Source organism: Centruroides vittatus, unplaced genomic scaffold (assembly GCF_030686945.1).
Source record: "Centruroides vittatus isolate TY-2023 unplaced genomic scaffold, ASM3068694v2 scaffold_1424, whole genome shotgun sequence".
In the NCBI taxonomy this organism is placed as follows: domain Eukaryota; kingdom Metazoa; phylum Arthropoda; class Arachnida; order Scorpiones; family Buthidae; genus Centruroides; species Centruroides vittatus.
In genome coordinates, this window is record NW_027122677.1 from 59166 (window position 1) to 72477 (window position 13312).

At 31.7% G+C, this 13312-nt stretch overlaps 1 protein-coding gene across 1 annotated transcript in view; it reads right to left on the bottom strand.

The window, feature by feature from the left end:
• LOC136986949 (cytochrome P450 3A8-like) overlaps positions 1–13312 on the bottom strand; it is a 39810-nt gene that overhangs the window by 3448 nt on the left and 23050 nt on the right. Inside the window, exon 7 of the mRNA XM_067284592.1 lies at positions 15–246. Coding sequence (XP_067140693.1) covers positions 15–246 — 232 coding nt within the window. The remainder of the gene's footprint in view (positions 1–14; positions 247–13312) is intronic.

Below are 13312 nucleotides of genomic sequence, written 5' to 3' on the forward strand. Positions count from 1 at the left end.
TTAAAAATTCTTACTTGACAATATGGAGAGTAAATCGGTTGAATCAACCTGGAAGAGATTACAGACGGATTGCACAAATTTACTTGTTTTGTTATTTTGTACGTTTGTCTGAATTCCAAAAGCTGTTCTACAAATTATATCAAAAGTTAACTTTTTATAAAATTCAGCAATATCAAACGGCAATTCTTTCTGTTTTTCGATTTTCTCCAAAAATATATTTATCGGCTTAGACATAAGAGTGCTCATCTAAAAGCATAAAATTTTGATATGCTTCAATAACAAAAATACATACTTTTGCATTTGTAACGCTAAATGTTTATAAGGAAATATAATTATAATATCCTATATATCTACAGTTTTGTTAAAGAGCATAGATACCATCTTCAGTTTAGCTGTACTGAAACTCGAGCTCAATATATTTCTGGTTTTTTTCCAATTTTCATCACATTGAAGTGGAAGTGCTTTAAGCATCAGATTATGAGGAATTCCTCCATCCGGAAGTATTCCCTAAAAACAATGGACAATAAAATGTCAAAATAATACGGTTATAATTACGAAAAATTACTTAAAAACTTACATCTCTGTTCATAAAATTTTTGAATTCCTTTATCTGTATAAGTTTTATTAATTCCAAATCCCGACAGACAACCCAGGGTTTTCCTCCAAGAAAGAAACTAGAAATTATAAAACAATATAAATATTTTATTTATTATTATATTAATTATATAATTTTACAAAAACAAAATTTTAATAAACGATTAGAATTTATTTCTAATTGCTTATTGCAACACCGTTAAATTCCTTCTTACTTTAGGTGGCCCACCATTGGCCCTGAGGTTTCGTTCCCCGAACACTAGGAGTTCGGTCGTAGGTTCGTTCCTCGGCTCACCCGGACGGGCTGGCCACGTTTTCTAACGCCTGAATAGGACCAATAACCCCTAAAAAGACTTCCCGGAAGGCATTCTCCTATGCAGATCGTCCAAGTGTTGAGTGCCGTAACTTAATAAACCAAACCAAACCTTTAGGTAAGAAGATATGCACGCAGGTTTCCAATCTTATCGTTTTGTTCGCATACGCACTGCAGTTGCTTAGAGTTAGTATTAACACATTTACCAACGTTTGTAACATTGTGAAAGTTAATTTTGATTTTACATGTTACCCTTGCATATGTAAAAAATCTAGCAACGAACTGCCCGAAAAAACACTACGACACTAGCACAAAGTAAAAAAATTGTGTGAAGTACTTGTTATCAGATGTTATTAAAAATAACTTTTATATTATTAATTATTATAAAAAGTAACAGACTTCACCTGCGGGTAGAGATCAGTTTTTCTGAAAACTGTAAACTTAAAAAAAGAGAAATTTTCATTATGTCTGTCCACTCTCAATACATGACATATGACCCCCTTGACATTTAACCGTGAAAATTTAACAGTACTGAGTTTCATTTATATATAAAGTTACCATTTTTAATTTTGTTTCTAAACTTTTTCCATCCTAAGGTATTTTTTCATTTTCCACATTTTTCGGTTTAAAGATTTCAAAACGTCGGAATTTGCAAAAAACTCTTAAATTTATCAGTTACAAAACTTTTCCATGTTATATATTCAATACATAAGACCCGGACACTTGACAGCTGCTCATTTAATTGAATATATTGTAAGTTACTATAAAAGAGTGTAAATCAAACGTTTATTAGGCCTAAATTTCAGCCAGAATTTAAAATTAAATAAGAATTTACCAATTTAATTGATTGTTGTACATAATTATCAATAAAATTAATATTTTATGTAATTATATGGGAATGATGTTCATATGTTTTATTTTATTGATATTATATTAAATGATAAGAATAAAGTAATATTTGCAGAAATAACTTTTACCCAAAAGTATTTCCATATTTTTTTATCCATTCATCAATGCATTTGTTCCTCTGTAAATAAGACAAATTGCATAAATATTTAATCTTAAAACTCAGAATTGATCTGTGATTAAAACAAATCATTACTTTTCTGTTATATTCCATCGCATTTCCAGTAATAAAATTGGGATTAGGCCCGGGAATTCCATACCTCTGAAACAGGCTCATCTTTCTTTTTCCTCCATCTAGAAGTATTATTAAGCGTTAAGTTTTCATTTCTATTGAGAAAATCTGACAATATTTAGTTATATTTAAACGTTTTATCAATTATGTAATGTAAAATAATATTACAAATCATTCACAGAAAATATAAAACTAATTACTGTTAAACATAACTTACACGTATTTATTCTTGAAAATTTGTTTAAGAAATAAATTACAATGTGGAAATTCACTTCCCACATTGTAATTTATAAAATAATAAAATATTATTGTAATAAATTGTAATAATTAATTAAAATAAATTGTATAAAATATCGTAAATGCGATATAAATACTTCAAATTTCAAAATTTGATTAAATTCCATGAATTGATAATTAATAAATAATTAAGTGATAATACACAAACATTTATTTTTTATAATTATTGTTTAACTTCAGAAAAGATTCAAAAGTATTTAAAACATAAATTAGATGCAAAATTAATCAATAATTTTTTTCTCTCTATGATTTAGTGGTCTTTAGTAAAAATAATTTAGTCACTAGCATCTGAAGCCGGATATACATATACCAGTATACCTGGCAGGTGTACCTAAACGGAATACTTGTTCGGGATACTGAATGTGTGCATGACAGAACTGTCAGTACTTTTTCCATTTATATGTTCAAGCATACGTGTCAAGTATACTCAAATACGTATATTTTGTCTATAGCCGATCCAAGAGAAACATTTGGTGTATCTATATATATAATCGAGACGAGTTGATAATAATAATAATAACCAGCACAGAGCCCAAACGGTTAGGAGTTGAAAGTTAAAATTTGGTACACAAATAGGGTACGTCACCAGAATTCATACTAAGAAAGGATTTTTCGAAATTTCTCCCCACGGGGGAGAGGGACAGGAAGAAGTCTTAACGCTTCCATCAACAATGGAAGTGTTAAGTAACAATGGAAGTGTCAACAATAACAATGGAATTGTTAAGAGAAATCGACGTGCAAGACGCACATGCAGTTTTTTCGTTTTTGTGGGAAATCGAACACATTTTTAGACCCATCTGAAAATTCTCTAATTAGTCTGGAAACAGGGGGACCCTATTCTTGCATTCTGTGAAAACGGGTAAAGTTGACTATAACATAATAATCTTAATCTTCGCTATCGTTAATTTTGCCCGAGCAACGCCGGGCCCACCCGCTAGTTTTATTATAAAATTCGTAAATTATCATCATTTTCAATTATTTCCTACTGTGATGCATGTAACAGAAAGATTAATCTACGATAAGACAAAGGACACGCGAAGTAATTTTCTGACAAATCGATCTATGATTCAGCAAGAGGTTTAGTGCAATTTATAGACTAAGATAAACGAATCGGCTGATGACTCGGCAACTGGAACCGTGTTAATTATAGGAACAATTACGCTGTTACTCTACACTCTCAGTTGATTCTTGCTTGCACTTTATGTGACATGATCATGTCAAGATTATCAAAAAATTTCTGTACTTTCCAATGTATGTATATATTCGTGAAACACTGTTGAGTTTTATTTCGTTTTAGCTTTCAGAATAAATTTCTTACATTCTTAATCAATACTTTGAATATCTGGGTTATTAAAGTTTAGAATTTAAATGAATTGTCATTTTAAACTTTTTATATAGAATATTGTAAGAGATTTATTTTGTTTTCATAAAATATTGTAAGTGTGATAAATATCCTTCAGTGTACTACGATTTTGTGAGGTCCTCCGTGAGTTTTAATATTGTCTGCAGTAACACGGCCGACGCTCCCATTTCATGGAAGAGAGCTATTATTCAGGATGGAGAGAGGAAGTGAACTGCTTATGCGGGAGAGTGGGCACTGAGGCGAGGATTCCGTTTATAACTAAACCAAGAGTATATTTTACAGACCAAATAACCTTCCTCTGCAGATACAATAATTACACAAGATCAGTCGGATTGTTTTCCATACTAGTCTTCGGCTCCAAATCCGAACATCAGCTGGCATCTCTCTCTTTTCGTCGGTTCAGAGTGTAGTATTGCTAGTCGAATCTCTGGAGGTGGAAGAAGTTTTCTTCGCGAATGCTGGTGAGGAGATTCAAGGAGAAACGTGTCAACATCTCGTTCCAGCAAGGAGATCGAGGTAAACTCGCTGCCCAATATGAACAGGAACGGAATGCTCGAGAGAGAGAACAAACGATAAACGGATTCTCGTGGCAAGTCAGCAACCGAGTTTATAGAATCACCAAACTTTCTAAAGATTTGTCCCTCAGTTCGAACACTGGTTAATCTCGATCCCTTCTCACTTTCCGATTGTATTTGTTCTGTTTTCAGGGCTTACTTAGCATCAAACCCAAGGCTGCGCAAAAATCGATGTCGACCTCTGCCGCGGTCCGAAATGTTTATTTAACTGAGGAACTCTTTTTTGTTATTTTTTCGTCCGATGATTATTTTTTAAGTTTAAATATTTAAACTTAAAAATAATCATCGGACGAAAAAATAACAAATTATAAATGTGAAACATCGTCGCCAGGGGGACCTTTTTAATCTGCATTTTCCAGCGCTCTCCTCTCTGTGGATAAAAGGACGAAACACCCCGAAAAAGCAAGATGGAGAAACAAGGACAATCGTACATCACCAGTTCCGATTTTAGAAAATATTTTATTTTTATAGGAAACTTTTTTGTGTTTTAAAATGGTCTTTTTAGCTTTTTTCGACGGCTCGTAGCCTGAAAAGAAAGGTCGGTCGCCGAGAATGTATCGTCTGGAACACAAACTAATGGATGGTGATCCCTACTTGGGCGAATTTGTCTGTAAATATTTAAACTGAGGAACTCTTATTCATAATTTATTGTACTGTGTTTTCCTTCCTGTCCCTAATGGTTTCCAGCTGCCATTGCGTGACAAAGCTCTTTAAAATGAAAGCTTTTCCTTTTTGTTGTTTCTATAGTTCGTCGGAGTGAAAGGTCAAATTCCCCATCTGACCTCTCTTTCTCGTAGTTGTATTGAAAATGTCGGGCTTAGTTTTATAAACGAAGTCCGACATTTCAATAGATCTGCGATTAATCGAAGAGGTTCCATATGATCTAAGGCGAACATGCATGCGAATACTCTACTTTTTTATATTGTATTTAATAAAAGAAAATTTAAAACAATAAACTATTGCAGAAAAATTTGTTTTTTCTTATCTTTTATCATTTAACTTCAATATCAGATAAATCACTAAAATAATTACAATACACATTTTTATTCTTAAAACGATAGTACGTAATGACTATAATAAATGATATAAAAATCTTCTTACATACGGTTAAATGCACTAAGATATAAAAAGATGCTTAAAAGTGTTACTACATAAATCCTTTATGTTCGTAATTTTTAATTATATGTGTCGTCCGTTTTACCTGAGTTTTCGGATATTGAAGCATCGGTCCATATTGCCTCGGATAATCGAGATCCTACTGTATTAATAATCAAACGATACCGGTTATTAAGAGAGAAAAATCTCGATTAGTTGAGATTGCGAGTACTCCTATATCGAACCAAATTTAAAGATGTATTCAGATCAAAAAGCCATATTAAGCAGTCGGCCATATTATAATATGCCGACTGCCTTAATATTATATAAAATAAATCAAAGTTATAAGGAAAAAAATATTAAATTTTATAAGATGTAATATCAACAATTCTCATGGGATTAATGAATAAAATGCAAATACGAAAGTTAAAAGAGTGACTTTACCGCTGGTTTTTCCGATATTCAAGGCTGATTAATAATTTACTTTTGAAATTAAAATAAAATAAAAACGATTAAAATCGTTAGAATAGCGAGCTTGGACATCGTAGACATGTACTCATCAGTAACATGAGATATAATAGAGAACTAATTACAGCAATTAAACGTAGATGATGAAATATTAGACTTAATCGAATTTACCTATAGGAGCAATTATTTTGAAATTGAAGGAGATTATTATACACAACAAAAAGGAATAAGTATGGGCTCTGTAATAGGTCCAAAGTTGGCAGAACTGATTATGATTGAAATAGACGAAACAATTAGTAAAATACCAAGGATAAAGTTCTACAGGAGATATGTAGACGATGTTCTAATAATATATAATAAAACAGAAATTAAGATAGAAAATATTAGCAAGCATATAAATAACATACACGAAACATTAAAATTCAAGACTGAAGAAGAGCATACAGTTTATCACGAATTAAGCTACTTAGACATTATTATAAAAAGAACAAATACCAACCTAGAATTTAGAACCTACAAAAACCCAGGCTCTGTAAAAACTACCGTTAAGTACCATTCTAACATACCGTTACATATTAAGGAAAACACATTTAAAAATAGAATACCGCAAAATAAAAAGACAGAACAGGTAAAGAGACCGATATAAGTAAAGAAATAACAGAGCTAAAAACTAAATTTCTCTTAGAAGGATATCCACAAATATTAATAAATAAATGGGAAAGTAACATTATAAATCCAAAAACTCAAGATAATGAAGAGAAAAAATTAACAGCAATGTATATTGCATTTCCATATATTAAAGGCTTGTATGAAAAAATTAATAACGAATTAAAAGGGATAAATTTTAAACTGGTACCGAAATATGAGAAAATATCCTCTAGATTAAAAACGTCTTAACTCCCCAAAAGACCACCAAGCAGTATCCGAAACCAAAATACTGTATATAGGGATTGCAATCCAGCAGTGTTTTCAATCCAGCTGGATTTTTGCTGGACCAACATCATTTCAGCTGGATCCAGCGCAGATGTATTTTTGGTGCAATAAAGTGTTATCTATCTATCTATCTATCTATCCATCCAGCAATTTATGGTTTTTTTAAAGAAATGAAACATTTTTTAAAATACTTAAGAAACTTTTATTATTCAGACTGGTCACTATAAATCAGTAAAACTTCTTACACATTTAGGTAGTAAACTTAACTTTGGTTCGGTTTGACACTTGAGATAGAGATAATTAACTTTAAATGTTTAGTTAGATTTTAACTATAATGTAATCTTTAAGTTAAATAATAGCAAATGTAATTCTACTAATTAATTTGTATTACAGTAATATATTATAATAATGTAATGACGGATAATCAGTGGTTAAGTGGCTATCAGTCTTACCAGTTTTCTCATATGGGCTCTACAAATCAGTCTGTAGTTATTTATAAGTAATTTAATTATTAGTGTTAGTAAAGTAGTGAGTAAGTAATTAGTAGTAGTCTAGTAGTTAGTTATTATTATCACAATCATTAATCGTATACATTCATATCATCATATATCTAAGATACTGATACTCATTAATTCAATTAACTATTTGACTAACTAGGTAGTTCCAGTTTCTCGCTAATTTTTACAATAAAATTGCCTAGCCTAGCCCACTAACCACTTATAGAATAAAAGTTAAAAACTCTTACTTAATACAATTAGAGTAGAAGTTATAAAATATTAGTCTTGTCTTGAATAAAATATTTTAAAGGATTAAATAAAATTAAATTAATCACTTCTGTTATTTTTTTGACTTTTCTGGAAATAGGATCTCAAGAAACAAATGGTATTGATAGTGCTGTCTTTCAACCTACTTCTTAATGAACTGCATATATATCCCGCTGCGGAGAAGGCCCTTTCTGCCTCTACGCAAGTTGGTTTCAGAGTCATCAAATAATCATAAATCGTTCCTTCATGTGATTCATTGACGTCACAACCGACCGTAAATTAGAATTATGCACCAGGACTAGTAGAGGAGTTACTTATTTTATTTAGCGCAAAGACACTTTATGTAGCGAGAGTGGAAAGTCAACTGGCAATTACATCAGCAGAGGTAAAAGGGCGGGCGGTGCGGTGTACGGTGTACACGGAAAATAATAAATAATAGACAAACCAAATAAAATTATCATTTTGGAACACAATAATTTCATTGAAAACTTTTAATCTTTAGGTTTTGGAGAAATTCCTTATTACCCCCAATAATTTCATTTTTATCCCATTTGGGGTAATTTACCCCGGTTACCCGACCGCTGGCTTAAGGCTTCTACAGCTATCTTGACTGACTGCAATAAAGTAACGATTGACTGCAAAAGAAGAAGATTGTCTTCATTCCATTTGTCTAACATGTTTAAATCAATCAACGCTTTCTTTACGCAATTTTTGAGCTTCAAAAATTTATAATTTAATTAAGCTTAATTTAATTAAGCTAGTTAATTTAATAAAGCTAATAAACTTTATCATGACCTTTTGAAAATAAAATTATTACAATACAATTTCGACAAGCGTGTCTCGAGTCTTGACCCGAAAGTCCCGGACCCGAGACAATAAATTTAGAAAAAGTCCCGGGACTTCGAGACACGAGACGTTCCGGGACCCAAACCCTAGTGTTATAGGAGAGGGGAACGGGTGGCCGAGTGGACTCCGTCTCCGCTCATAATGGCGGTGATCAGACCCTAAACACCGGAGTTCGATCGGGGGTTCACGCCTCACTCGGACGAGCTGGCAGCGGGAGTTTTTTCCGGGTTTTCCTCCTTGCCAATGACGCTTGAATGGGGGCCAGCTTTCCCCCAAGTCCTCCCGGAAGGCATTTCTATCTCCCCTTCTCGCGGTGGCCGTCTCCTATAAGGTCGACTTTGGGCGCGTCCGCGACCTCTCTTCTGTCTTCCCGGATTGGCTGTCTTCTATATGGCCGTCTCTTCAGTCGCTGTGCGATCACTTCTGTTTCTTCTGGAGTATAAAGTCACATGAGCTACACACTCCTCTAGCCATAGAAAGAGAGGGGAACGGAGGACAGAGGCTCGTTGAGAAATAGAATTTTTTTTTGTTGCCCACAGAAAGACGTATAAAGAGAAAACTGGTACCAGCGGAAAGTTTAAGAGTCCACCATAAATTAATGTGCCGAAAGGAAAACCAACGAGGTACGTTACAATCATAGGTTAAAGAACTGTTGGCAGATTAATCTTAATGAATCTATTATTTCACTGTGAAAAGCGTTTAAGGATTTATATCACCATCCGAAGAACCAGATGTTATGTAAGACGTCCCTTGAGGACAAACAGCGTACGATACTTAAACATGTAAAGATACATCGGTACGTCTTTATACAAAAAATTTTTACCGAATATTACTCGTTTTAGTCGGTTTCTCTGAAGAATTCTTACTTCCCGCAAGATAAAAGTCAAGGAAAGTGCCTTTCGAATGTTTGAATATAAAGTTCGCGAAGGTATGGTTCGAATGTTTAATGGATTAATACGGAATTAAATTTAATTGATTTGTGTTGGTTTTAGCTTTATCGGGTCTTTTGTCGGAACCTAAAGGGATCGTTTGTTATGTGATAATGTAAACTACATGGATTTTCAAGGAAAACCCTTTAGGATTTGTAATCTTACGGTACGTTTGAATAATTGTAAATAAGCTTTCGTATATGTAGAGAAAACTTTTGTGTATATATTTTATTTTATAACTGATTTGTATGTGTTATGTAATTTTAGTTGGCTGAAAAGGAGCCTATGCAGCACGAAACTTACACAAATACAAGTGATATGTCTAAAATAAATTTAAAGATGAACATTGCCGAGTGTCCGTGTATCTAAACCTTATAGAATTTAAGAAACAAGAATTCCCGGCACGGTTTCAAAATACCCCAAAACAAGCAGAAAAACAGAAACGGCAACGTTCATCAAGATTAAAATCGTATTATTTCTGAAATTTTATTTTATTTAATAAAAATCATAATACAACTTTCATAGTCTCGCATGATAAACTGAACAAATAATTAAATTTGAAAACTGAATATATGAAAACATAAAAACAGTTTCAAGAAAAATGTTTGTTTAAATTTTAAAAATCTCAAAATATTATGAACAGCATCGCATTTTATTTTTCGTTCAGCTGAATTATTTGTATATTATGTAGTTTACGTGTATAAAAAATTTCTTTTGATCCTTAGAGATATGATGGAATTATAAGTAAACAAACGGAATCACAAATAAAAAAAACTAGAAATTCACACGTTTGAAAAGCAATGCATTAAATTACTTAGTCTTTGATTAGTATAAATTATTTATCTAAATAATTTTATTATCGCCATTTAAAAAAAGTTATTGTTATCTGCTTACAAAGTTATTTAATTTATGTCTGTGAAAAAAATAAACAATAATAAATGAATAAGACTGCTCACCTTATCCAAAGAGATAGAAGATACACGAAAACAGTTAATAATAATATTATTGGCCACATCTTGAATACTTTATGTTCTTTAATACAGATGTCCAATTTACTTTGGATCAATGTCAAAGTGATAAACCTAAGTTAATGATAATAGTGCATTAACATTTACTTATCAGAAAGATATATTGTTATCATAAAGATATAAAACATATGTTTTATACAATAGACTTAGACATTACAAAATACTCAATTGTAAAAGTATATATAGGCCTATATATAATAATTATAATATATCACATTCTATAAAGATACTTTTGGTATTGATTTAAAATCGGTTAAAACTAATTTAAAGTTGTTAAGTATGAAAATTCTTCGCTCGATATCCATGACCAATTTTATTAACGCGTATGACAGTGTTTATTAATAACAGTAACATCTTTCGACAATTAATTTCTTGGACATGTGTTCTAAAATGCTGAAATATATTTCTGTTTTAGTCAACAAATCAGTAATTTGAAATGAATTATTTATAGTAAGGAAATAACAGAAAATTAAAATTAAAATTATTGAAACTACAAAAGAATGATATTTTAACATCGAAAATTTTTAGAAATTATAGTCATAAGTAATAGTAAAATACATATTTTGCTATTATGTATGAGCAGAGGAAGGCAAAATATGCAGGTTAATTCCATAAAATCTGCGGAATAATTATCTAATAGATGCGGAAATTACGCGGAAAATATTGAATCCTTCAATTTTCAGTTAAACAGATTTATTTCACAGTTGGTTGATAGTTGATAGTTGTGAAAGAGACGGCCTTACCAATATGTATAGCCTGGGGGAAATTAGGGGGAGAGAGAGAGAGAGAGAAGGAGATTTATTTCACATTGGTTAAGAAAGACAACGATCCGTTATTGTCTGTTTTCAAACAATCAATAGTTTTGTACTGATACTTGCAGAAAAAGTTTTCACCTTCATAATTCCTTCGTCCTGGAATTCTTGCACGATCGTTAGATGTTGTTAGTCAAGTGGCTTTAGCGGTTCATTAATTTTGCACATAGAGCATTACTACAACGTTTCGTGACGGTAGCACAAAATGAAGTATATAACATAAATCTACCCGTAAAATGAGAATGAAATTGAGGTCTGTAGTATTAAAAACCCGATGTTCTCTTGCTTTAGGTCGCAACAAAACATGAAATTCCGTGCATCCACGAAACAATCAAAAATAGAAAATTCCACAAAATTATAAATATTAATTGAAACATAGCAATAAATTCATTAACTTATGAATATCATAAACAACTTAAACACCATTCGCTGAAAAAAAAACCAATAAACCGGTGTTAAGCGTAATTCACCAACCTCTGCTTATAAACATACAGCTGTAATTTGTTTAAATATATCTGTATTTTATAATTTATTTATTATTTACAATTTTCCGCAATAAAGGTTTCCGAAGATTACTGGGAAAAAATACACAGAAAACTGAGCGATCGATACGATTAAATAACTAGTTATAAGTTATCAGACCACTAACATCAAAGGCTGAATACAAACTGAAAAATGAAGCTCTCAATTGCTTGAAGCTTCTTGCATTAGTTGCAGAAACAGTACAGAATCAACCGCATATTACCACCTCGCAGTCGACATAATGTCTAGGAACCTTCTACTCCACTACGTTTCGGTAAATTCGAAATCTAAATCAGTCATCGACTGATCGGTAATTAATAATCTTTTCTGTAAATATATTATATTATATAATCTTATATCTACGGGTACTGGAATGTATGGATATGTAGTGGCCGCTGAATATGAAATAACAAAAAAATTAAAATGTATTAAAACGTCGTAAGCATTTAGCAGGATGTATTAGCACAAAATTTGCAACTTTCCAGCACCAATCTGATCCTGTATTTGCCGGATTAACGAAATTCTACTGTATTAAATACTATACAAATTACAAAACCAAATACTTTTGATGAAACTTCACTCATTTTTCTTTAGCCTGATTATATTATTACATCTCTCAAATTATCCTCAAGGAAAATGTCAGACACTAAACATCAAGTTTTTTACACGTGCTTCTGCAATTTATCTTAAATCGATAACCTAAATTTAATAGACTATTTATAAAAACTGCTGTCAGTATCGCATTTTTTCTTCTCATTTGCCTCGGTTTTCATTATTACTGCGGAAATTTATATTTATTAAAATATACTTTGTTGACACATCTTAAAACTAGCCTGAAGTAGCAATTAAATTCAGAACGAAGAATAGTAGCGATAAAATAAAATAAAAAATTCATTATAATATTACAGCACCAATGCTACAAATCAATAATTGAAAATTAATTGCTCAGTCTGGCAATTATTGCAAACTAATCATCGTCAGATGTGGCTTTACAACATTTTTGAATGTGGTTTTTCAATTATATATCTTTGTGCTGTGATGTTGTAATGATTTTTATTTGTTCACTGTCATTCCGGTGTACAATTAGATTATTATTGCATGCCAACTTTAAGATAAGTTTAAAGTATCCTGTGCTACAAAAAGGTTTTACTTCGCAAGAACATGGGTGACAAATTTCTTTTGCATTAAAGATATAGGACACTTTAGCTTTCTATTCACACGCTACTAGAAAACATTGCAATTGAACAAATAACTTCTAGACGGAAGTACATAACTAAAAACTAGTTTATTGCAGTGGGCAAGAGCTAAATTCTTACATATCTTGACAGAGATTATTATTAAATTTTCCTGGAAAAATTCTATATCAGCGGTACTTGTAAACAAATTTCATTATTTCGTTCATGTCGAGAACTAAAAGCTTTACGATTTAGTCCGGGACGGCGAATTGCAAATAACGCCGTTTTGGGTTAGTGGAACATCCATATCGCCTGTTTCCTAACCAAAGACACTGCATACAACGGGGATCGTAAACTGTCTTATGATAGGAGCAATATATATCGTCTATCAAAAATACGGAAATTTATAGTAACTAGTTTTAAATATAACAGAAATAAAAGACCGAAATTTGGCGAATGT